General features: G+C 50.7%; 7 protein-coding genes across 7 annotated transcripts; 2 read left to right on the top strand and 5 right to left on the bottom strand.

Annotated features, from left to right (window-relative positions):
* Positions 1-675: 675 nt before the first annotated feature.
* On the top strand, positions 676-4180 carry MRS44_018653 (uncharacterized protein; the record flags this gene model as incomplete). The annotated part of the gene is made up of 8 exons (XM_065616124.1): positions 676-1192; positions 1262-1602; positions 1731-2383; positions 2444-2508; positions 2616-2822; positions 2894-3125; positions 3191-4039; positions 4108-4180. 8 exons carry the CDS (start codon positions 676-678, stop codon positions 4178-4180), a joined length of 2937 nt encoding a protein of 978 aa, XP_065472196.1.
* Positions 4181-4729: 549 nt separating this feature from the next.
* Positions 4730-5800, bottom strand: MRS44_018652 (uncharacterized protein; the record flags this gene model as incomplete). The annotated part of the gene is made up of 1 exon (XM_065616123.1): positions 4730-5800. One exon carries the CDS (start codon positions 5798-5800, stop codon positions 4730-4732), a length of 1071 nt encoding a protein of 356 aa, XP_065472195.1.
* Positions 5801-6428: 628 nt separating this feature from the next.
* On the top strand, positions 6429-7653 carry MRS44_018651 (uncharacterized protein; the record flags this gene model as incomplete). Its single annotated transcript, XM_065616122.1, has 3 exons — positions 6429-6941; positions 6994-7158; positions 7222-7653. The coding sequence occupies 3 exons, from the start codon at positions 6429-6431 to the stop codon at positions 7651-7653; spliced, it is 1110 nt and encodes a 369-aa protein (XP_065472194.1).
* Positions 7654-8289: 636 nt separating this feature from the next.
* On the bottom strand, positions 8290-8892 carry MRS44_018650 (uncharacterized protein; the record flags this gene model as incomplete). The annotated part of the gene is made up of 1 exon (XM_065616121.1): positions 8290-8892. The coding sequence occupies one exon, from the start codon at positions 8890-8892 to the stop codon at positions 8290-8292; it is 603 nt and encodes a 200-aa protein (XP_065472193.1).
* Positions 8893-10081: 1189 nt separating this feature from the next.
* MRS44_018649 (uncharacterized protein) lies at positions 10082-10990 on the bottom strand (the record flags this gene model as incomplete). The annotated part of the gene is made up of 1 exon (XM_065616120.1): positions 10082-10990. The coding sequence occupies one exon, from the start codon at positions 10988-10990 to the stop codon at positions 10082-10084; it is 909 nt and encodes a 302-aa protein (XP_065472192.1).
* Positions 10991-16364: 5374 nt separating this feature from the next.
* Positions 16365-18170, bottom strand: MRS44_018648 (uncharacterized protein; the record flags this gene model as incomplete). Its single annotated transcript, XM_065616119.1, has 1 exon — positions 16365-18170. One exon carries the CDS (start codon positions 18168-18170, stop codon positions 16365-16367), a length of 1806 nt encoding a protein of 601 aa, XP_065472191.1.
* Positions 18171-18764: 594 nt separating this feature from the next.
* On the bottom strand, positions 18765-23969 carry MRS44_018647 (uncharacterized protein; the record flags this gene model as incomplete). The annotated part of the gene is made up of 1 exon (XM_065616118.1): positions 18765-23969. The coding sequence occupies one exon, from the start codon at positions 23967-23969 to the stop codon at positions 18765-18767; it is 5205 nt and encodes a 1734-aa protein (XP_065472190.1).
* Between the last annotated feature and the right edge of the window lie 1668 nt (positions 23970-25637).

Below are 25637 nucleotides of genomic sequence, written 5' to 3'. Positions count from 1 at the left end.
CACCGCCCGAGTCCCCCCCTCACAAAACGGAGAGAGCCCTGCCCCCCTTCCGTCCTCAGCGCCGTCCCGCAGACGGGGGAGTCCGACGGCTTAAACAGATACACCTACTCTGGCGGTAATTCTCTGCCATCCATTTTGCAGTGCTGCATACACAGCCCGGACGAGTCCATGATGCACGAAGCGGCCTCGGTGCTTGGCTTGCGTGACACATACGAGACTCATCCCTTCTTGAAGGTCAAGACTCCGCGGGCGCGATGGGCTACTTTTCTGCAAGTCGTCCCGCAGCGCGAAGAAGTATTAAAGTCCGAGCTCTCCGATCTGCAAAGTGAACCGGCAGCTGACATGTCCAGGTTTTTCCCTGTCTACCGCACGTCTGTATACCATGCACAACCACTCTTTCGCCATACCCACTCTTTCGCCAGGCAAAAAAAAAAGCACCACCAAAACTCGTCAACTTCACTTACACCAAAGTTGGCCAAAGTAAATAGCTACCTAAAAGAAGTTGGCTCTATTGATTATAGAAATGAGTGGAGGTAATTGTTTTGCCTCTGTAAGGTTATGTGGGGCACGCGACATATGCAGGCTATGCTATTGAAATATTGTTAGTCTGACCACCAAGCCGCTCACCGCTCCTTGTCGTGTTTTTTGGCCTTTGTCTTTGACGACGACAGAAAAATGCCTACCTCGCGGCCTAGATGGGAATATACAGAGGACGACATGGCTGACGCCATATTGGATATTACCGATAATGGCTTTTCACCTCCTCAGGCGGCTCAGAGACGGGGAGTGCCGCGAAGGACTCTAATCGACAGACTCAACGGCCGCGGGGCGGTGAAAGAGCAGATTCACCCTCGCCGACGTCTGTCCAAGAATCAGGAGGACAGGTTGGCTTTCTGGATCCTACGCCAGGAATCTCTGGGCTATGCTCCGTCCCACAGTCAGATCCGCGCCTGCGTCATGGGCTTGCTGAGACAGCAGGGCGAACATCCCGAATTAGGACGCAACTGGGTGACCAGATTTATCAACCGCCGCGCAGATTTGAAGACTAAGATGGGTAGACGCCAAGAAGCCAAAAGGTTCGACTCTTTCACGCCCAAGGCGGTTCACTGGTACTTTGATATCAGGGAGGGCCAGTATGGCTGGATCAAGCCTGAAAACACCGTCAACGTTGACGAAGGAGGCATTATGACTGGTTTCGGCAAGCATCCATCCTTGTATTTTGCTAACTCTCAGATTCCGGCCGACTAACCCTTTTATTCAGGCCTGGATGGCCTGGTTGTTGGAAGTGCGGACCCAAAGCGGAAGGCATTTCTCAAGGGACCACAGACTCGAAACTGGACGTCATTTATCGAGGCCGTCACTGCTGACGGCCGCGCCTTGACCCCTGGTATAATCTTCAAGGGGAAGGAACTCCAGAAACAGTGGTTTCTTGACGAATTCAAGAAGATAGCAGACTGGTATTACATAACTTCGCCTAACGGGTGGACCGACGACCACATTGGCGTTGAATGGCTTGAAAGAGTCTATCTGCCCCAGACAATGCCGGCCGACGACTCTGATGCGCGTCTGGTCATACTAGATGGCCATGGGAGTCATGCAACGGTACGTCCACCCTTTTCCTTGGCTCAAGGTCACTACTAAATACCGGGGAGGATGAATGGATGGCCACGTGCTTTTTAAACAACGTTTATTGTTGTTATCTGCCAGCACACTGCTCTCATGGGCTCCAGCCTTTGGACAATGGAGTATTCAATGCCTCCAAGGCCGCATATCGACAAGAGCTGGAAAAGTTCGCTTCATTGACTGATTCCACCCCGATGGACAAGGTCAATTTCATCAGGGCCTACGCCAAGGCTCGTCAAGTTGGAATGACTGAGAAGAACATACTCTCCGGCTGGAGGGTTACTGGAAATTGGCCCATCTCACGTGCCAAAGCGCTTCGGCATCCAGAAATCCAACAAGATAGGTCAAATGGTAGCCCAAGAGTGACCCCCGAACCTGCGCCGTATCTTGACTCGGACGATACGCCCAAGACGAGCCGTCAAATTCGTGATCTTGGGCTGAACAAATCACCAAAGACACGAAGACGGTACAGCGTAATAGCCAGGGGTTTTGAGGCTCAACAGCAGACGGTAGCGGCGCATACTATGAGGATTGCTAGTCTGGAGGAGGAATTGGCTCGCCTGAAGAGAGGGAAGAAGAGGAAGGCGGTGCCGAATCCTAACAAACGTTTTATGACTCTTGGTGAGACTCTAGCTGGTGGAGAAGCCATAGCCGAAGAAGAGACCCAAAACATGCCTGTTGTGGTGGAATCTGTCTGTTCAGGCGAGGAGGAGTCAGAATCGGAGGCTGGCTCGGTCATCGAAGTCAGAGAAGAAACCATGTCCCATCAACCAACCACGCGATCAGGAAGGGTTATCAAAAAACTCAGGATTTGATGTAGGAATTTTATTATTATTTATGAGATTAAAGATTTTACACACATCCCTCATTTTGGTCAAGTTCTGTGTAAGTAAAGTTGATGAGTTTTGGTGGTGCTTTTTTTTTTTGCGTGGCGAAAGAGTGGGTATGGCGAAAGAGTGGTTGTGCATGGTATCAATTCAACCCCATAATAGCGGATATCGACAGATTCGAATCCGACATGTGCACGTATCTTTCGGCCCTAGCTTCCGGCTTCCTACGCAATGCAGATAACCCCAGCGATTTATGGTCTTCGAATGGGGGAATGGTGTACGTCAGCCTGCTGCTGGCCACACTTGCCGCTGGGGCTCACTTCTCTGATCTCCCGTCGCCTGCTCGATCAGACTTGTGCTCCGCTTTCAGTAAGGGCTCCTGGATGAGGTCTTGTAATTATCCTGCGTCGCCTTTACTAATGCAATCATAATGTTCATAGTTCGGAGAGCCATGCAGGCGCTTCGCCTGGCCAACTTCCTCTGCCGGCCATCACTCCATGTTATCCAAGCCCTTGTCATAATCGGCAACACCATCCTCAACAATGGGCAGTCTAACGCGGCATGGACTCTTCTTGGCACTACCACTAGACTTGCTCAAACATTAGGCCTTCATACCGAGAAGGTCGTAGTCCACTGGCCGGAAAACACCAGATTCGAGGCCCGTGCTGTGTGGTAAGCACCTCTCATCATTGACATAGCAATGCCAACTTGACGGCTAACGCAGTGATGCTGAACAGGTCCTCTATCCTAGTGCAAGAGTGCTTCTTGAGCTTATGCTATGATCGTCCATCCATGCTACCGCTAAGCAGCGCTTGGACACTGCAGAATTCTTCCATGGGGGACGATATCAACTACAGCCAAGCTATGCGGCACATGGTTCGTGCAATGCTTACTCTCACAAGAGAGGAGCGTTCCAGCCTATCACGTTCCGTGGAAGTTCTCGCAGAACTAGACGACACTTACAATCACACTCAGCCTCACCTGCGACATCGTTCACAATGCAAAACTCTACAGGAGCATCTCCTACATATTAGCCTGCAACTATACTATCATTTCCACCTTTCGGTCGTATGTCGGCCGGTCCTCCAGAAAGCAGAAGCCAACCCCGGATGTCCTTATTACCTGACACTCCATTCGCGAGTCAAAGACAGCCTTATCGGTGTCTCCAGGGCATTTCTCGAGTTCATAGCGCTCAGCCTTGTCCCTCTCCGAACGTGGTCATCAGTTCATATAGGTTTGAGCGCTGCATTGTTACTTGGTGTATGGGAAGAAACGCGTGATGACCCTACGTGTAGAGAGCTCCAGCAACAAGTCATTGATGCATTCGGACGACTCAAATGTGGTAATGCGTCTGTCGGGCCAAAAGAGACCGTAGGAAACAGCCAATGGTTGTCAGATGGCCATATTCGCGCCCTGGATACCCTAGTAAAGTCAATCCGCACAGAGTCCGTATCTTCAGAGGACATATCTTCAGCAGCTGCGGCTCTACCACGCAAAGAGCCCCAGGAGGACACACCCTGTCCTGAATCGGCGTCGCAGCTGGGACCAGAGCCGTCAGATGAATCCTCCGCGGTGTACGGTTACGAGTTAGTAAACGTTAAAACTCTTGGTTTATTCCCTCTTGTTCTTCGACCCAGATGCTGATTTTGAACAGATTATTTCAAGACTGGAACATCGATGATTACACCCCCTTATTATATCTCGACTCTATTATGAATGGTGGGTAGTTGTCGATAATTAGGAAGATCGTGCTAATGTAAGAAGCTTTATGCCCTGATCAATAGTACTAGTAGGATTATGGAGATATGTACTGAGGTCCAGCGACTGTGCAATTGCCAGCATGACTTAAAAGAGCAGTCGATATATTGGAAGTCTGATTAATAATTACAAGCAGTAAAGTGCTAAGACAACAATTGTCATGAGGTAATCTAATCATAAAGGCGTTGCCGCCATCCTGAGCTATATTGAATGATCGTATGGACTGCGCCTCCGACTGTGCGGAACAAGACTGAAACAACAGGCCCTGTGCGACCGGAGCCATCGAGTCATTGGTTTGTGGAAGAGGATAAACCCCGAGCAGCGCTGATAGTATTACCTAGCTCTGAGGCCTACCGATACATAATCATAACACTCTCGGGCCAAGTCTACCACAGCGCTCATTGACATCATCCCAGAATAGGCGTGGATGGAGGAAGAATCGACAGCGGTTTCTATTTTGAAAAGCTGGATACTAAGGGAAACGCTTAACAGATATGCCTCCAAAGATGTGGAATCTACTACCGGTACTTCTTTCCAGCGACTAAACCTAAATATGGGTGTGAGTGCGGGCCCTTGAGAGGGCGCTTCTGGGAAATCCTCCATGCCGGCAGCCCCCAGAAACTTTGCAAAGCCTTGACGCGTGCTCTCTTTGCTTCCCTGACTTTACTGGTCGAGAAGGCATAGTCAAAGGTGTGTGGTACTCCGGGGATCAGGTGGAACTCCACGTCGATGTTTTCAGCAGCCATCCTCGCCACGTAGTCCATCACCTCGTCTCGAAATAAGTCTAGATTTCCGATATCGATATATGTGCTAGGGAGACCGGCAAGGCTCTTGTGTCTCGCTGGGACAGCATAGGGGCTGACGTCTTCTTCTGGGTTTGCGGTCCGTGTCTCGCCAAGGTACGCGACCCAACAGAGATGGCTCTCCTCCCAGTTCCAAGTAAGAAATGGTGTCAGGGGCGAGTCGGATGTAACGCGTGAAAGGCTACGATCATCGAGCATAGGGTAAATCAAGATTTGCTTTGCTACCTGGGGCAGAAGCTTTCGATCCCGGGCGAGTAAAGCCGCTCCGGCTGCAATGCCTCCTCCTGCCGAGTTTCCCATGACGCCGATACGTTCAGCGTCCACGGAGAGCTCCTTGGCGCACTCTGATAGCCATTTCACGGCAGCGAAGAAATCCTCAACAGCGGTCGGCGCTGGGTGCTCGGGAGCCAGTCGATAGCCAACCGCAAAGAACTGGACGCCAGATTCTGCGACGTAGTCTGCAATCTCGGGCGCAAAAATCTGTACGCTACCTGAAACAGTGCCGCCGCCGAAGCCGTAGACAATAGCAGGCTGAGCCGAGTCTTGGTCGTAGTGGGAAGCCGTTGCGAAGCGGACTACTGATATCTGAGCGCCGTCATAGCTTGTGACGCTGTAGTGCTTCTGCTCAACCCTTGAGTGTAAAGGATACTGCGCATGAACGGCCGTCATGCGGCGATTGACGTACTCTCGTAGGTCAAATACATTGGCGAAGCGTGGTGGCGGTCCAAGGTTTTGCGCTGAGCGCCACGCGAGATACTCCGGATCGTATCTCAAGCTTGTCGGCATGGTGTTCAAGTTGTCTAGAGCGACATACAAAGAATGAGTTCTGGGATTTAGGTTGCCTAGCTTCTATGCAGACAGGGGATCCGACCTCGTGGGTGGCACAGCATATAAGTAAAATCACGCACTAAACATGTGCTATCGTTTGATCGGTGCCTCGATGCTTCCATAACAAATGCCGATACCGAACCTGTGGACCGTGGGGAATATTTGCCGAGGTCTCGCGAACTTACCAACCAGCAAGCCAACTCCCAACCGCTACGTTGGCAGCCGTCCGATCCGAAGGAAGTTAATTTTGTGGAGTCCGGCCAGGGAGAGTCATAGTGACTCGCCGCTGACTCGCCGCTGACTCGCGTGCAGGGTGCGATATTCCCAGCGAAGCTGAAGTTGTTTGTAGGAAAAGTCTGACACTCATCTGCCGTGTCATGTCGCAAGGGTTCAAGCTTGATATTACAAACGCGTAAGCATATCGAATGTCATAACTCCGTGCATTCCGGATGTTTCCAGCTGCTCCAAGGACAGCTGAATATATAAAGTCATCGTCATTCAAGACAAAACTGTCTCAAGTCTAAGAAACCATCGTCGTCGCCCATTATCACAACTGTTCTCTGACCATCTTGTCTCTTATTTCATCATGCTTAGGCTTTGCTTCCTCGCGGCTGTAGGCCTCGCAACTGCGCGATCGCTTGGCAGCGCCTATGGCTCGAGTTTACACATTGAGCATGACACCGTCACCAAGGGCCAAAGCGCTGTTGAGATGATGTCATCTGGCAAGCCATTTGACGGACCGAAGGTTATACCCATCAACAGCACCACCTTCGACTGGTGGTACTTTGACGTCGTCGCCAAGGATGCTTCGCAGTCCTTGACGGTTGCCTTTTACACCGCTCCGAAAACGGCCCTCGCCTTTCTTCCTGAGCTGGACACCTTGAACTTTGTTCACGTATCTGGCGTCTTCCCCAACGGCACCAGGTTCGTGTCGATGATCCCAGCCCAGGATAGCCAGGTCCGAACGGTCGGCGATGGCTCTTCAGGTTCCTGGGAGGGCACGGGCTTCAGCTGGCAGGGATCCCCAACTCTGGATCATTATAGGATTGCGGCCAATAACGCCAGCCTCGGATACAAAGGTTACATTAAGCTGAAATCGGTTTGTAACTCCATGCTCTTGATAATGGCCATGACGCTGATGTCTCATCCAGGTTGCTCCTGCACACTACCCCTGTGGACCGGCGACTCGGGGCCTCTCTGAGGAGGTCGTGCCTGGAGTTGGGTGGGCTAACGCAATGCCCGATGCTGAGGGTGAAGTCAAATTTCAAATAGGAGATCACCACATGTCATTCACGGGCTACGGCTACCACGATAAGGTTAGTCAATCTCATCCGATGTATACCGGCATTCACATGCTGCAGTTGACTGACCTGCAATAGAACTGGGGTTCGCGCCCATTTTACGACAGTGTGGGCTCGTGGTATTGGGGCCATGCTCGCCTTGGAGATTACTCCATCGTTTGGTTTGACACGCTTGACACCCACGAAACCGAATACGTGTCTGCTTATGTTTCCAAGGCCGGGAAGGTGTTGACGCATCAGTGCTCGGGTCTTAAGGTGCGTCCAACTGGAGACAACTCAACCTATCCACCTGTGGTATCGACTGGATCACCCTCCGGATACTCCATTGAGATCGTTCTGCCGAAGGGAGAAAAGCTGCTGGTCCATATGAACAACTTGGTCCTTGCGACTAGCATTGGGCAGGTGTATGAACGGTTCATTGGTAACGTCAGCGGTACGTTGAATGGTGTCTCCTTGGGGCATAGTTCGGGGCTCTGGGAGCAGTTCAATATCAAGGAGAGCTGGGAGTGAGACTGTGGGCTTACATGGGGGTGCTGGATAAAGGCCTGAGCCGCTTGCAGTGTGTACTTGTCAAACCCCCATCACCGTGCAATCATGAATGGAGACGCATTCCTACCATCGCACTAAACCCCTATTATCATTCTCTTGCAATAGCTTATAGATAAGAAATATGAGTTCTTCGCGACTTCGTGATCATTTTAGCTTGCTCATTCTTGGGTCATTCGTTATGATCTCCATCGTGTGGTTATCTTTTCTCAAGGAGCCCAGAGCCAGCCTCAATAAAGAACACCCTTTGAAATACAATGTTGGAACTTTAAAACAACACAATGCCGCGTAACAGTAATCTAGATTGGTCAGACCTTCTAATTGTAGATTAAACATCATGCTTAGCTTGCTTGCAAAGATAAATGTTTCCCAAGAAGCCAATTAACCTCTTCTCAAGGAACGATAAAGGCCCCGTCTTATCCCTACCTTCTTCCTCAGTTTGGATTCATTCATAGAATGTGGCCCTGCAGGTATTAGGTAGGGCATTAAAATGGGTACCCATGGGTAATTTTAGCGGTATAGTGACTTCTAACTGGCGGTTGTGGGCAATGCTCATAGTAGTAATTTGTATGGAGAGAATCAGGGTGGTCATCAATTCAATCAATTCAATTCAATCGCACATCTGGTGGACAAAAGATCAACAAGTGAGCCGTGCGAGCGTGCAAGTGCCATACACTGGACCGTGACATCCATGCTACAGTTCAATCGATGTCTCAGATTGAATTGATGACCACCCTGGTTATAACGCTGATCACCGCTGCCACCCTCCTGGAACCCCCCTCCGTAAATCCATACCAAGACAGGTAAGCCTGAGGGGTCTTCACATCCAAAAGGTCGCACAACGTTGATGGTCAAGCAGTCCTCGCTCTGGGGATAAACGAAGTCCTTTTCGTCGAATCCCGTCAGATTCAGGCTTCTGCCGTAGCAGAAGGGCCCGTAATTCCCAGCAGGGAATGGCTTTGACCATTTCTTTGCCCAAGGCTCTGGTCGAGTGAAGCGACGTTCTCCTGTCGGTGGCTCTGCGTAAGGAATCCCCAGAAAGTGCTCTTGCTGCTGAGGACGGTGGTAAACTCCCACGACTGGGCCGTTTCTCGTCCATGCTATTGGCTTGTAATCGTGCTCTAGCAGCGGTGCTGCAAGAGCTAGCCAGCTCCAAGCAGCTAAGCTATGCAAATAAAGAGAAAAGTGCGCTTTCAGCATCATGATGAGGACGGTGGACAAGGTAGAGAGACCATTGAGTGCTTAGGAGGGCCGCAAGGGTTATATGTATACTGTATTGACGGAGTTACCGTGGGGAGACAAAAGTGTCAACGATTGTTGGTGCAGCCCCACAACCTTCAACCCGGCGCATCGGGAGTGATTACCAAAAAGACACACAGCTTTGGCGTTCCGTAGCCCGCCCATCATATTTATCTAGGTATACCTTTGTATAATTTGCGGTAACAATGTCATAAATGACAACATCTTACTACTAAGATCTGCGCAGTACCTATCTAATAATGGTCTAGCAATGAGGTAGGCCCTGTACGAGTTACAGGTGCACGCGGTGACACTTTTGGCCCCCAATTGTATATGGAGCAAACTACTTTACCACATCACCCAGGTACTGGGAGTAAAAGGGGTCAGTGCCTACAGCCTTGACTTACCGGTCGGCGGAAAAACAGAGAAAGACCCAGGGTTATTGGGTCGCGGGGCTGTAAGGATACTCGGGATGGGCCCACCCCTTTTACAGGGGCTTTGGCACATGAACAGGAAGTGGAGGAACGCTGACTCGCCCAACTTCGAGGCGACTCACCAACGTGGGGCTAATTTACCTGGCCCGCTCCATCCTGGCTGGTACCGGCCGTTCTAGCTCCCTGGAGACTTTCGTATCCGTTGGCTCGTCTTGGAGTCCAGTCACCAGCATTCTGATAGCGACCCTTTTTTGCATGGCATTATCTTGTAATTTGCGTAATGGAGTCTCTAAGACTACGAGTCACATGGGCAACAAGTGCTCCTCCCTGATAAGAACATCCGGATCTAAGTCTTGGACCAACTCGGGGTATTCGACCCAGAACTTCTCCAGCAAGCCCCATCCGCTCTGTCTTGTAAAGAGCCGCAAGAAAGATTGATCAACCTGTGGTTCCCCATCTGCCTCTCTAGTGATGAATTTTCCATTAAATACCCCGCGTAGACGACATGTGCACCCCAGGAGACCAAACACTGCTTCTAGGTCATAATCCTTCCAGTTTGTTGCCAGTCGAGACCGCATTGACGGCCAGAGGATCAAGTCAATACAGATTGGATGTTCTACGAGAAGCTGACTCGCTGTGGGTCGGTAAAACTCCGGCATTAAGGAGAAGCTTGTCGGCGAAGGAGTTGCAAGCCACTGTCTGTCGCGTGAGCATGTCTCTTATCCTAGGTCTTGCTGACGTATGCAATAGTACTGGGATGGCCATACCCTTAGGAAAAGGTAGCTCAACCAACTTATAGCGAACTTCTCGGGCGGCAAAAGTGCATATGGCCCTGCTTCTTCCGAGACAGCATTCGCAAGTAGATTGCTGGATCCGCCGAATAGGAGATCCACCGCCTTGGGTGTTTCTGGAGCAGATGACAGTTTGTCTGGATTGCCGCGCACATGTGCTAACAATGCGCCAAAAGACTCACTGCGGATCAACAGTTGTGGCACCTGGGGCGGCAAGAAGCTGATTATCGGCAGTCTCTGCCACTGTGGTGTTTCTAGTAGCATATCCAATGACCTCAATGGGACAACGGCGTTGGTGACTGAGTTTTGAGGCTTGCTACAACCGTTGCGGTGCGATTGCGTGGTGAGGACAACCCGGCATTCATTCATGGACCCTTCACCAGTTGTAGCGAGAATGCCAGATCTTCGTGTGTTGTCCGAGAGTGGCGAAGCTGCAAAATTCGTGCATTGTGCCGTCCCTGATCCCGAATCAGTCATAGGGTCTTGTTCCGAATTGTGGCCTAGGTTGTTATGTAGGCCGTCTCTCGTCTGTACAGCAACGTTCAATCGCTGGGGGGACTGCGTGTCACTGCTACAGCCTTCCTGGAAAGCAGTACCTTCGGGAAAGCTGTCGCGCAGTGGCCGGCCATGGTGGTGACCGAGACTTCTAGCCCGGTGATGTGCTTCAGATCTCCCGATCTCTTGTTCAAGATGGGCGATACGGGCTAAAAGCGTCTGGATGTATTCCTGATCACGGTGTCGCTTTTTTCGCTGGTTCTGCTTGTCCCGCTCGCGTTTTCTCCTCAAGGCCTCCGACGGGTTATGCAAAGCGGCCACATCGGAGTCCATCTGGGCCATGACTCTGGGACAGTACGGAGTATTAGTAGTTGGGATGTATTTCGCAACTGTTGCCTCCTCTACAATGGGTGAGTCTCGTGACTTTGAGCGATTTAAGGGGAGGAGGTTGGGAAATTGGGATAGAGTTAGACTGTCACGGCCATGGCAGAGGCCAGGCGGGGAAGCCCGGCACAAATACACTGACTCAGCGGAAAGCAGCCGCCTCGGTTAAGCCCGCGCCGGCCGAGCGGAAAGAGGTTAGTCCTCAGCATTCAATCCGCCTCGGTTCGGAATAGCCCGCGCCGGCGGAATCTAAGAGCATTGAGGTTAGTCCTCATATTGCATTCAATCCGCGATGGTGCGTTATTCTGTGCATCTAGTTCAACACTCTGCTCTCTATCATTCCTTCGCCTGCATCTACCTGGCTGTCCTGTCTTTCCTATTGGGCTAGCTCTCGTACACAACGTTGATGCTGGCTCCAGCTATAATCTGACTGACTACCTCATCCAGCTGCTATTCCGAGTCGATCCCAACTTGTCTTAGATGAGGAAACAATCCTGGCCGATGATCCTTCTCCTTTGCCAGCCCAATCAGACCATCTTGGCAGTCTTGAACTCTCGTGCCAATGTCCTTGGCTAGGTGCAGTGACACGAGAGACGAAGGCATCCTTGCAGAGATACTCGTCTGAGTGCCTTCAACCTGAGAGAGATCATCGTGCATTCGGGCCACGAATGTTTCCGTATGTGCCTAGAAAGGTCTCCTGTAAGCACTTATAGTCGCTGAGAGTAAAGTTGGCGGCGTGGCACACTTCGTTATACATCAAAGCCGGTCGGAGCAAAGTTGGAGACAGCCACATGTCCAGATGGAACGTCTCGAGTGTTGCTCGGTAATGCTCCAACGCCCCTAGTAGCATCTGCAGCGCCGAAATGAGGAGCTTCGTATAAGTCGCCGGCCGCTTTCTTGAAAGCAAACGAGATATCGCGCCAACGTGCTTCATACTTGAATGTATGAGGGGGTTCCCAGTGCACTAGGTCAGTAAACTTTCGAGTTCCTCCTTCTTATAAACCACGTCAGCGATACAGAGTGTAGCAAGATTGGGCAACTGGCTCGTCTGGTGCGAGTTCGACAACGAAATGGAGTGGATGTTCAGTGTTCCAAAGCTACCTACCAAAGTCACGACAGTATCTCGATGGGGTTCTGTATCGAGAGTGTTCAACCTTGGCAAATTTCTGACTCAGAGAGCCCGGATTGGAGATAAACAAAACTGTATAGGTGAGTTAGGCTCTTATCAAAGGCTGAAATAGTCCATGGTGGACAGAAGAGCAATGAGCGTGGCGATGAGTTCGGCATCCAGCAACTGGAATCCCCAAAGCGTCTGGGGGTCTTGCATATGTCTCTCGCGCTGAGAAGTTGTGCCATCCATCTCCGGTGCGAAGAAGGTCTGTAGCAGTTCTCCGTAAGAGCCACTCCAATATTCCCGCTCAGCCTCTGGAGCCTCATCTGCCCGCCGTTTCCAAGCCTTGACGAGATCGACATCGAGAACAGCCGCTGATTCTAACAAGGAATGCCTGATATGTTTTCCGTCGATGTGCTTTCGAAGAAGAGGATGAATTGCCACTTTGCAGACTTTGTCTGCTAGATCTTTTCGTTGCAGGCCAACAGTGTGCATGAATGGGATGAGACGGTTGTCAAAGTCGTAGTATCTAGGGTAGACAGAGTTGCCACATCCCAACACAAACTCAGGATATAGGATGCTTTAAACGATATATCAAAAGAGCTTACAAAAGAGACCAAGCAAGAACAAACCGTCCCGGTCTAGCGAGCACAGAGACCATTCATGTGGATAACCGGATAATTTATAACGGCGCGTGGGAACGCACAAAGGAATAAGCGGTCTTCTGGCTCAGTTATCCTATCAAGGGCCGGGCTTCAAGTATAACAAAGAACAAAATAGAAACAGTGGACATGCCCGATCTCCAGCCCTCTCCGAGATCATGAAATCTAAGCTGAGGCGTGCCGCATATTGAAGAGTCGACGAAAAGGATTGCAATGCAATGCTTTCAGCCGGTAATATTATTTAGCTGCTGAGAATTCTTACTACTAATGCCCAGTTCGGGTTTCGTTTCTTGGATATGTACCGCCGGGTTAGCTGATTACTTCAAGTGACTTATCAAGGTAAGTAAAGAGAAATACGAGGAGTACGTAGTCGGCAATGTAAAGAGTTAGATATCAAGATTGAGTTAGGTACGCACTAATAAATGCTTCAGTATCGGTGCTGATATGCAATGATTAATGACGGCCTGCCCATTCTGATACTCGGGTAGCGTTAAATCCAACAAGTGTCCATGAGACATACTCTAAGGGACTACATAAGAAGAACTTGTTCCTAGTTGTTATGTCATTTACAGCCGCAAGATCCTTCGTCATGTCTGCGCCAAACACGCTGACGGCGACTGAACTGCATTTGTCCCCTTTCACAGAATCCTATGTCTGATACGAGCCTTGTACTGGGGCTTGACAAACCACCAGCACTCGTTGTCCCACGGCTTGTCTCTTGGCTCAAGCTCAATGTCGAAATGCTGGACTATTTGGGGTATCGCTTTGGACATTTCCAAGATACTGATGTTCTTGCCTATGCAAGATCGTGGGCCAGCTCCGAACTACAAGAGAAGGGGAGAATGTCAGTCAACTTCTTTGCATCACATCCCAAGTCGGGAAAGTTGAACAACAAGCGCTATCGACATACCGCAAAGGACCCTGCAATCCTGAGGCCATCGCTCTCAGACTCCAGCCAACGCTCGGGTCGAAACGAGCTCGCGTCCTTGCCAAAGACATCTTGATTGTGATACAGAGCGTACCCGTTGACGCCCACCTCAACCTGCTCGGGTTAGTCAAACTGTCGTACGGATCAACGGGTCCTGAGCTTGAACTTACTCCTTCAGGGAAGTACTGGCCTTCAATGGTCACACCACCTTTTGGCACGATACGTGTTAACTGCGTGCCCACTCCTGGATGAAGCCGGAGCGCTTCCTTGATAATTGCTTGCAAGTAAGGTAGTTCCTGGGCTTCTTGGAACCTAATGGGGTCCGATAACCTTCCCTCCTTGGTAGCGCTCTCGAGCTCCTCGCGGAGACGACGTAACGTATGCGGGTTAGTATATAGGTAGTATATGATGGAGTTGAGGCTAATGGCTGTAGTATCGGAGCCCGCACCAATGTTCATAGATAGACAGAGCCGAGTCTCGACTTCGGTCGCCTTACCCTGCCTTTCTAGGTCGAGCATCGCGCCAAGAAAGGTAGCGTTGTCGTTTGTGCTGGAGCCAGGTGATGCTTGCTTTTCCTTGTACCGACGCATCTGCGCATCCACGAACGAGTCCAGGCCGTCCGACACTCCCGGCAAGCGTAGAAGGCTGGAAATCCGGACGATCCAAGGATGCGGGCTGGGCAGAAGTCCCACAACGGCCGCATACCGCCAAATGGCATCAAGGTCTCGGCAGGCACCGTGTATATCGGTATTCGATTCCATCATACTCATTGACTCACCGACCTAGCGGCGCCCAGGCCAGTTTCAGCACAAGGACACAAGCTTGTGAAGAGACGAATTGTCGATGTGAAAAGATGGGATGGCTTACCGTAATAGCTCCAATCACATCAAATGCATAGAATTGGAGGAACTGGTGCACATCAATGACCTCCCCTTGATCGCAGAATTTAAGAAGCTTCTCCCTGAGGATGAGTGTCTGGCTATCCACGGCACTTTCATATGACATCAGAGCCGACATAGTATAGAGCGATGCGACCTGTCTCCGCATGGCAGCATGACGGCTATTATCCAGTTCGTTGAGTAGGTTTTTAAATTGCGGCGATCCAAAAGGATCGTAAAAGTGTGACTTGTGAAAAGCGTTGCCTATGCGATAGATGATCTTGACGGCTTCCGGGGTATTAAAGTCGTAGCGATTAGGCGCTATTCGCACAATCGGGCCTGGTCAGAAATCGATTTAGTACCGGTTTCAACTGTGGCCCTGGGGCGCGGCTACCTGCAGCTGCCCAAGCTCCTTGTTGACGGGGGAAGGGTTACCGTGTCTTTCATGTAGATCAATCATGACGTCGTGGATGTCCCCGGTGGTAACCTTGCGGACTTCCCAGAACCTTGTTAGCCTCGCGAGAAAGGGTCCGGGGACCTTTCGCAGACTGGATAGGAAGAATTCATGGAACAGCCAGACGATGGTGTAGCAGATTTGCCCAAGAAGAAGAAGGCTGTTAAGCTCGGATAAGCTGCGGCTGCTATCCCTTCAACTGTGATAAGCCTCCCGCCAGGTCACTACAGGGGTGTCTGACCAATTAAAATGTGAGCATAAAAGATACCTCTATGCTAACGTAAATTAGCCTGCGGTCTTTGTCCCAGCAATTCTTCTTGATACAAAGTGCGACTTCGCGTTGATAATGATTGATGACGCGTCGCGAGGTTTCTCTGATGTACTAGTCATAGGACAGAGTTATGTGGGGCGAGTTACATCCGGGAGGCTTATCACAGTTGAAGGGATACAGCTCCTGCAACTTGAGCCCAATAACATCGGCCAGCATATTGTGAGTTGACAAGGATAAGAACTGATAGGTATGGAGAATGGCAATATTTGGACTGGCAACATCAGCTATGAGCTCTTCTTCTGTCACCGGGAAGCCGCATACGAACCGCAGACTCTCTTGCCTTTATAATGTCACTCTGACAGGTTGGATAAAGACTGCGTTGTCTCGGATAGAAAAATGATCTCTTTACTGAGACATCCCTTATTTGCATCTCCAATCCACCCCATGACGATCTGGCAGTGAGGGGTATCTCCCGATGGGGCCGCAACGGGACTTGCAGTGGATCCTCGGATATGGGTGGGTCCACCGGCAGTGTTCATTATGACGAGTGGCATGCTCGTTACTCGGACACTGACAATGTCCGTTACGGACTATTCAAGCTGTGACCCGATCTCGCCCCAACACCAGCTGAGTTTCTTCAGGCAACACATCAAGCACGCATCATCACTTCACTTCGGTTCAGAACAAAATGGCGAGAGAAATTAAGAACGTGGCTCTTGCGGGGGGCAAGTTTGCAGCGCTCACTCGTCTTTGCGCCACACTACTGCTAACAGGCCGCTTGCAACACTACCGTAGAAACTCGAGAAAAATTCGGACGCTTGGCAAAGCGGAACTACGCTAAGTTCCTCGCTCACCTTACCTAATTAGGAAAGGCGTACTTGGCATCATCCGACTTCAATCCCTCTGTTCAAAGCTCATAAAACAACGCCTCAACAGCCTACAAAAAACGCCTCTTCAGCATGCCTCTCAACACAGCCGGCTTCATTGATATCGTCTGTGTGTGGTCTTCCATTGGTCAGACTGTATTACTAATCCGGCATGGGAGTCCCCAGCGACAATGATACCTCTGTTTCTAAGGGTTCTTCGCCTTGAGAAGATGTAGATATATCCACAAGCCGACGTATAAGTTCCTCCCTGATGTCATTCCTTTTGTGATCGACAGTTAGTCCCCTCTCATAGGCCATTCGCGCTAATTCCTCTGTAGAAAGAGACGTCAGTAACTCGATGAGGTCGGCTTCTGGAAGCCCTAGTTCCTCTCCATCGTACACACCAGCGACCTCTTGGTGTTGATGCTCTCCCTCGGCGGGATTTGATGCAGTTTCCCAGTTGGTGAAGTCAATCTCTTCCTTCCTAATGTCTTTAATGCTGATCAAATTCTCCTCGCTTCCATCGGGCCGTAGGCCGATTCCGCAACTATAAAACGCCTTCTCAACCATCTCAGGCCGTTCCTGGAGCTGTTCCCACGCCTTGGCCACGATGTGTGTTGTCATGACTCGTTTCTCAGTGGCAGTCCACGGTTTGGAACTGCGGACCGGGTCGTTGTCTCTCTCAGCTATCCATTCATCTGCAAATTGCTGTAACCACTGCTTAAATGGCTTGTTGATTGATACGTCGAGAGGCTGAAGAAGACTTGTACAGCCGGGAGGGATCATAGCCGGGAGAATCTTTGACTGGCCTAATAGCATTGTGACGTTGTCAGTCTTATGAAAGCTAGCCACATCCATAACAAGCATGAATTCCCTGTATGGCCTTTTGCAGGGGATAACCTCCTCGTTCAACCACTTCAGGAACAGCTTCTCATTATTGTAGGCTGTTGGGTTGAACTCAACTGTGACTCCTGGATGATAAAGATGCCCCTCTCTGTGTAGGATCTTCCCCTTTGGTGGCTCAGCTCCCTCGAAGATCAGCTTTGGTTTTAGCCGGCCAAATCCATCAGCGAAGATTGGGAGAATAAGCGTGCCTTTTCTCTTGCTCCAGCCGCTCCTGTCGGTCTTCCCTGACACTGTCTTCTCGCCCGATAACGCATATGTTGAACCATCAAGATACTCGAACGGTACTGGAGTCTCATCGACGTTGAGGATGCAGTTATTATGAAAGCGGCGTTGCGGGGAGTCAAGGATATCAGGGATCTTCTCGTACGGCCGAGGTGGGAACTTGGGGGGCACTTCTGGCGATGGAGCCGTTCTTCTTTGCGTGTTTCGGCGTAGGAAACGTAAGAAGCTATTGACAATAGCACGATATTCCTCAGGGGTCTTCTGGGCTTGGTTGGTGATGCGGCGTTTAACGATGCGGTGTCTTTTCTTGAAGTTTAGGAACCATCCATTCGAGAATCCGAAAAGCTGCTCGTGTTCTGGATAGAGTTCTCCAAAAAGGTGCTTAGCTGTGGTCCGGAACCAAGAGACCGTAACGATTTTCTTCTCTGATCGGCGTTGAATAAAGCGTCTGAATAACTCATCTTCAAGCTCCGGCCACTTTGGCCTCCAAGTGGTCTCTTTGGGAGTAATACCAAGGATCTTATCCCTCTGCTTCCACCACTCGTGGATAGTCTGTTTCTTTACTAAGAACCACTTTGCCGCCTCAGAAAGATATGGTTGGCGATAGCCATCAATAAGTTGGCCACGCTGAGAGCCCCGGCTATTTGCATTTGGGTCGTAAATGCGATGATTGATGAGAAAAAGTAGCACCCGCACCTTCTTCTCGTGAGAGTGTGTTTCCTCTTTCCTCTTAAGCGGGGAAAATGGCTTTGATTTGCGCTCTGAAGGCGGCTTTGGCTTTGGGCCGCGTTTGAGCCTTGGCGTCGCTTGCAAATTAGGATCTTTCGATTCCAATACCATCGTCACTATCACGAGATATGTCCGACTGTTTTAAATGTCAAAATGTCAGACAATTGGCTCCACAGGGATCATTGATGGATAGCACCAGTCAATTGATGAGAATTATCTGAAGAACAAAAGAAATTGAACAGCCATGTGTTCGGGCACAGCTATTTAAGCTCGTGTCAGGATTGGGGTCCTGATACGACAAACTGGATGCGAAACAGGATACACGACCCCAAGGTATGGGCCGCGTTTCATATCCAGTCGCACGAACCTAGTGATGATATGCGACACAAAAATAAGGCAGAATTGACTCCGTAAGTGAGGGATTAATCTGATATCTGATTGTCAGACAACTGGCTCCACAGGGATCATTGACGGCACCAGTCAATTGATGAGAATTATCTAAAGAACAAAAGAAATTGAACAGCCATGTGTTCGGGCAGAGCTATTTAAGCTCATGTCGTTAGGATTGGAATCCTTGATGCGACAAGTTGGATGTGAAACCGGATACACAACCCCAAAGTACGGGCCGCGTTTCATATCCAGTCGCACGAACCTAGTGGTGGTATGCGACACACCCCCCAGCGTTGAATGATCAAGTCAACGCTGCTAGAAGCTATCACAACCAGCCATAGAATTACCGTCATCCAAATCCACCTCCCGTTTAACATCTATCAGATTCAGCATAGATCGAAAGTGCTCAAACTTCGATCTTGATAGAGCTTTCGTCAAGCCGTCTGCTGGCATCTGATCAGTCTTGAGGTATGCCACTAGAAACCTACCTTTCTTGAATTCCTGCTTCAGCCACATGTTCTGGACGTCAACGTGTCGCAACTTCGTCGTAATTCTCTGATTCTCCTCAACCACAAGTCGGATCGACTGAAGATTGTCGCAGTATATCTTTAGAGGTCCAAGATCAAGAGAGATGTCCCTGAGTAGGCGGTCTAGGGCGTAGCTCTCCTTGACTGTTCTCTCTAGGCTCAAGATTTCTGCTTCGGTTGTAGAAGTCGTGACTGTGTCTTGGAGACCAGCCTTCCATACGACCGGTCCGTTGAATAGTGTCATGACGTATCCCTGCGACGAGCGTCGTGTCTCGATGTCGTCTGCAAATGACGCATCACTCGCGATCACAAGAGCCTCTCCTGCGTGCATCCCATCATAGACGATGGCAAGGAATCTCGTGGTGTAGAGGTAACGGATGCACTGGTTGGCTGCAGCAAGGTGTTCAGGCGATGGGTTTGTCAAGAACCTTGCAAGCTGGGCTGCTGCATGCGCTATGTCCGGCCTGGTCATAACTGCGATGTACATCAAAGACCCAACTCGTTCCTGATACGCCTTGATTTCTTCCTTGGAGGCTTGTCCGTCATATTTGACAAGAGGGATCGTGGTGATCGGGATCGATGGCACTCGAAGTTTTGAATCGCAGAGCTTGAATTTTCGTGCGATTTTCTCAACGTAAGCGTCTTGGCAGAGATAGATCTTCCGATTTGGCCGATCTCTGATAACTCGGATGCCAAGATACCATTTGAACTCTTCTTCGCGCAGGCTGTATTTGGATTGGAGATATTCAACGAGGTCGTCTACTGCCTTCTTTTCTTGCCGTGGACTGAGGATCAGGATATCGTCAACATAGACAAGGACCAAGATTTTGCCGTCAGTGAAGACGCAAGGTTCTTCGTCCGTACGATCGATCCCTGCTTTCTTGAGCGTCTGAGACAGCTCGTTGTACCAGAGAAATGGAGATTCGCGAAGTCCGTAGAGGGCCTTGTCGAGTTCCGCGATCATGGTCGACGTTTCCCCTGGCTTTAGGAAACCAAGTTCCACATATCCCTTAGGAAGCTGAACGTAGACGGGTTGGTCCTTCTTGAGGTCGCTATAGAGGAAAGCGTTGCCAACGTCGAATTGTCGAATCTCGAGATCGAATCGTGCCGCTGTTGCCATCATGATCCTGAAGGTCTTTGCTGCGAGCGTGGCGGCATAAGTTTCCAGTCCCCCATCACCGTCTTGGAGATCCCCACGGACACAGATGCGAGCCTTGCACCTTTGGAGGTAGCCATCTTGATCGAACTTATAGGTGAACACCCACTTCAGCGGAAGGGGTAGTCCACGAGCCTTTTCGCGTTCGACCAGCCTCCAGGTGCCTCGTCGGAGGAGATCGTGTAATTCCTTTCTTATGGCTGCTTTGAATTCTGGGCCCATTGGGTGGTCTTCTAGATCCTGATATCGTTTCGGAAGTCGTACAAGTTCATCCCGGTGAAATCGATGATCTCGTGCCGTCTTGGAGACTGCGGCGAGAAAGACGCTATGAAATGTTGCGAGGTTTCCCTTCGGATGTTGATCGGTTGGAAGCTGTGTAGTGAAAACGCTGTGCACGTTATCATCATACCTCCGATTTGGCTTTGGTGTCCGGTCGCTCTTGCGAGTCGGTTGGTCACCGTAGAGTTCCTTTTGGCTGCGGCGTGTGCGCGTGGTGCCGCGAGCTTCAGGAGTTGTTTGGTCACCTGACGGCTGCTTGTCCGGTTGCATGCTGTTGCCTTCTGAGGAAGGTCGCCGGCGTGGGTTCAGCGGTTGAACTACGATCATGTCCCGGGTGACTCCTTCAGGACTAAGATCGCGTGACTCGGTTGAACTTGAAATGCCATGACTTGGCTCGATGTCTTCGAACCGGCTATCCGGTGGTGGCGCAGCAGATCTTCGTGTCGTGGTGTCATGATATTCGTCAAGATCACTGTCTGGACCAGCCTCAGACCGTTGTGCAGGTGAGCTCGGGTCTGCTGGCAACGGCGGGTCTGGTGTTGAGGTGTTCGAGCCGGTTGACCCGGAAGCTGGTGAGGCGTCCCTACTGTCCAGCTGTGGTGTTGGGTCCGGCGTCGGAAGAATTGGTGGTTCGCCCAGAGGTGTGAGAAGTCTTTGCGATAGAGGCTGTACAGGTTGTGACGTGCTGTCTGCAGTACCTGAAGTGGTTCCTCTAGCGTCTTCCACCCCCGAGTTCGAACCGTCTGGGCTGAAACCCAAGATGTGGTCATCGAACTCATAGAGAAATTCGTCCAAGATCGTGTCCCAGTCTCGCTGAGGAAGTGGCTCCAATGCCTGCGGTGTTGGCCTGTATTCCACGACCGCTTCCGTCTCGAGCTGTTCCTCTTGCTCTGGATCAAAGAATTCCCCCTCATTGAATCGTACGTCTCGGGACAGGATAACCTGATTGAGCTTGGGGACCCAAATACGATAGATATTGCTGGCATGGTAGCCAACGAGATATCCAACGTGTGCTCGTGGGCCAAGCTTGAATTGATTGATGTCTTTCCCGGCCTTATAGCGGCTGTTTAAGGGATATGCTTTGGATCCATACGCATAAATCCCTCGCCAGTCTGGTCGGAAGTCCTTTGTTGCATCGAAATCGACATTTGGCGGTCTATACCATCGAAAGTGCTGGTGAAACCAGCGGTCCATTTTCTCCTTGGGTGACATCCACTTGTCCCTTCGGCTAGGAAGGATGTTGTGTATCCAAGTGGCTGCACGGTAGAATTCTGGCCAGAGATCTTGCGGAAGACGCCCAATCATACACCGCATCCGTAGCTGATTGATTCCACCAGGTCGTTCCGCTCCACCAGTCGGCTCTTTGGTGTGCGACGGTGGGAGTTCAATCTCTATTCCTACCTCTGTGGCCCAGATCTGAAACTCGGAGTCCCTTTGAAAAGGTAGATTAATGATGGTCCTTTCGTTGTCGATTCTGATCTTGCAGATCGATGCACCCGTGTGTCGCTTGACTCGGGCCTCAAAGTCCTTGATGATCTTGCTGACTTCCGTCTTTGAAGCCAAGGACCAGGAGAACATCATGCCGCTGAACTCGTCTGTGATTAGCAGAACGTAGCGGTGTCCATTGAATGCCACAGGGAACTCGAAGATATCGATGAAGATCCGGTAAAACGGTTGTCTTGACCGGTCTGACGATTCCCTGCGGGAGATAATCTCGGTCGCCTTGCCTGTGCCGCAGGCCGTGCATTGAACAGTAGTCGGACCCTTGATCCGGACTCCCTTGGTCTGTAAGACAAGTTGTTCAAGTGCTTGCGGCCCTGCGTGGCAAGAGCGAAGATGCCATATTTCGGAAGAATCCGACCGCGGTGGAGGCGGAACCCTTGAAATCGCCATTCTCTGTCGTCTCGGTTTGTTCGCTTGGAAGGAGGAGAATACATCTTGGAAGGCGTTGAACACGGAGATCAGTGATTGCGGAAGCTTAAAGTAAGAGCGGGAAACTGGCTTGTATTCGACTACGTCGAGGTCATAGTGGTCTGTGAGTCGGCAAAGGATGTCGTTGTCCTCATAGGTGCCCATTCGGAGCGTGTTATCGAACCCACAATGCCATAATCCCTTCCTTGCAAGCCTTTTCGCGCTGACGATGTTCGTGTGGAATCTGGGCACATACGCAACATCAAGGAGGACAAGAGCGCGTGTATTTCTTCCGTCTTCGCCATCCAGCACGTTTTCCATCCTTCGGGTGCCTCGTGCCTCGACCTTCAAAGAGCCTTCGCCGATCATGACGTAGTCGGTTTCCCCAGCCTCGCGGATTTCGGTCAGCAGACTCTTGTCATTGACAATATGGGTAGTTGCTCCACCGTCATAGATCGTCGAATTGTAAAGAGGATGCTTCTCTCGCAAAGCTGCGAAGACTGCGTCGGTAGTTCCACTGGGGAGGCCGTTGGTATCGATGGTCAAGCCAGCAAAGTCGCCGTGTTTGCGTGGGTTTGTGTTGGTGCTTCCGGTTTCCTCCAGTTGGTCCGTCCTCGTGGTGGGCGCTGAGCCTTTGACTGTGTCCATAAGGCTCTTCCACTTGGCTTGCTTCAGAGCCTCCTTGCAGGTCTTGACGCGGCTGGAGTTGGCTCGCCTTCCGTCCTTGGATTCGCCATTGATTGCGATCTGCACAGCAGCGCAATCAACGGGCTTCCATCGATGTTTGGAGGACGGCAGTCCGCACGGACAGTGGCTTTGGGTTGCTTCAGAGACGGCAAACACGCTATCGGCCATCTTGCTGGTCATTCTGGTGCTTCGAACGTGTTCGTGGAACAGTTCCCCCAATGCGCGCAGCGTAACATCCATCTTGAGGCCGAACTTCTTGTTGTTCATGATCTGAACCTTCTGCTGGCTTGCCCAAGTGGCATCAAAGGCAGAGAGAGCAGTGAGGAAATCATTGAGGGCAGACTGTCCTTCAAGCTCAGCGATCTTATGTCTCTCGCCTTCTAACTTGGCCTTATTCCAAGCCACGAGCCAGTCCTCCGGCTTGACCCTCTTGGTCTGGGCCAGGACCTGACGGTATCTTAAGCGTGCTTCCTCCTTTTGTTCGTCCTCAGAGGGTGCAAGGCTTGATTTCAGGTCACGGACAATAGTGCGAAGATCAGACTTAGAAGTCGTGTTGCCAAGATAGGTCTTGTCGACGGTTGATCGGACCCAAACAGCGAGTTCAGCATAGGCACGTTGCCGATTGGCGAAGGTCGCAAGTTTGACCTTGTATTCTGACTGGAGACGAGTGAGTCGGATCCACTGACCATCTGTCAGGTCCGTGGCTGGCTCTGGTCTCGGTCCGGCGGCCGCAGCGTTCTGCTGGTTTGCGTGTGTCCAAGCCTCGTAAGCAGCCTTGTTGAGTAGCTCAAGCATTTCTTCGGAGGAAATGGGCTCCTTTGGCTCTTCTAGGATCGGAGCATCCTTATCGATATCGACAAAGTCGAAGATCTTGGAAGTCTCAGCCCTTGAGACGAAATCGTCGTACCAGGAAGTCCATTCGGATGGTCTGGAGAGTGTAACATCGGACTTGGCTGTCATCCTTGGAAAGGCTTGGTGCTGGGCAGCATGAAAGATTCAACAGGCAGGCTGAGGTTTGTGGCAGGACTCGGATCCGTTATGTGATGTGTGGTGATAGGCGTCGTGCAAGTGATCTTGCGCAACGGTCGGAATCAGCTATGATGAGCGCCTAAGCTGCTACCGGGCTCATAACTGTCAGACAACTGGCTCCACAGGGATCACTGACGGCATCAGTCAATTGATGAGAATTATCTAAAGAACAAAAGAAATTGAACAGCCATGTGTTCGGGCAGAGCTATTTAAGCTCATGTCGTTAGGATTGGAATCCTTGATGCGACAAGTTGGATGTGAAACCGGATACACAACCCCAAAGTACGGGCCGCGTTTCATATCCAGTCGCACGAACCTAGTGGTGGTATGCGACACCCAAACTACCAAGGGAATACTTGGTAGGTTGGGAAATAGAAGATATAAGGATATGTCTTTAAACCCAACGACGCGGCCGAAGGTATAGTGAGGAATTTGGTGCACGGGCCGGAGGACTTGATATTGCTTTCCATTTGCATCGAGATATGTGACTAGGATTGATCGGAGGTGAAGATTAGACTGAAGATCAGATACAGTCATCCGAGTAGGAGACCAGCGAATACCTCGCTTAGCGATAGCAAGGTTACTCGGGAAGGCCACGATACTATCTATATCGAAGGTAACCCCGGCATCGTTCGAAACCCTCTTATCTTCATCTAAGCAAATGTGGGGTATCTCGGCTCTAGAGTCAAGACCACAAAAGGCCTGTCTTCTGGATTCAGGGCTTATTTTTCCGGCTAGGTCATCTTTCTGGTGTGCGATCGCCTCGTTACTAAGGACATCAGGACCTAGTTCTGGCGTGAACTCCAGGTACATGAAGAGGCTAATGTCTTCGTTGGGGTCTTCCATGTGGTTACGTTGTGCTGCTTAATGGCAGTCGTTGCAGCATCCTTGGAATTTGACAAGTTGTTCTGCCAGCTCTTGCGCGAGGTGCCCAACTGGATCCGGCTCGCTGTTCTCCGTTTGTGGTGAGATCTCCGAGACTGTATCGAAAGCAACGGCCTGGCCCGCACCCGGACTCTCGTGATTTGGGCTAGATGCCGTATCTATAGCCTCCGTGAAAGTCTCAATGTCGGCCATAACATGCTCTTCTATGTCTTGCAATGGTTGAGGGTCAATGCGGGGTAGGAACTGAGAGATGTCCGTCTTGTCTGGTTCCGGTATATCGGTAGGATTAGCCGGGTTATAGAAGTCGCTGAATACGTTCACCCATCCGGCGCCTCCTCTTGGTGGTAAAGGAAGCAGCGGAAAAACTAGGCTGTGAGAGTTGGCGTGTACCGTATCGCGTTGCACGGGGGCCGCATTCTAACGTCTCGCCCGTCTCCGCTCTACATCCGCCGCAGCCTTGGATTCAGATGTGGAATATCTTCGAGGCCTACCACGCTTACACTGTGCTACTAGGAAGGCATTAGAAGTGAGAAACTTTGACTCTTACTAGTAAAATTGACAGCTCTTAAATAGGGTACTCATGCTTATCTGCCTCCTTGCCTTTCTTATATATGTTGGCTGATTACTAACTCTAAAGTCCCTACAATCTATACCTCACTTAACCTAGGTAACTTGGTAGAATCGGGGAAACTCCTCTACACGTCGATTAGGGAC

The sequence above is a fragment of the Fusarium solani genome (assembly GCF_023522795.1).
Source record: "Fusarium solani strain SB1 chromosome Unknown bctg00000016, whole genome shotgun sequence".
NCBI lineage: Eukaryota > Fungi > Ascomycota > Sordariomycetes > Hypocreales > Nectriaceae > Fusarium > Fusarium solani.
Note: the sequence above shows the minus strand (reverse complement) of the source record. Positions and strands in the feature narration are given on the sequence as shown.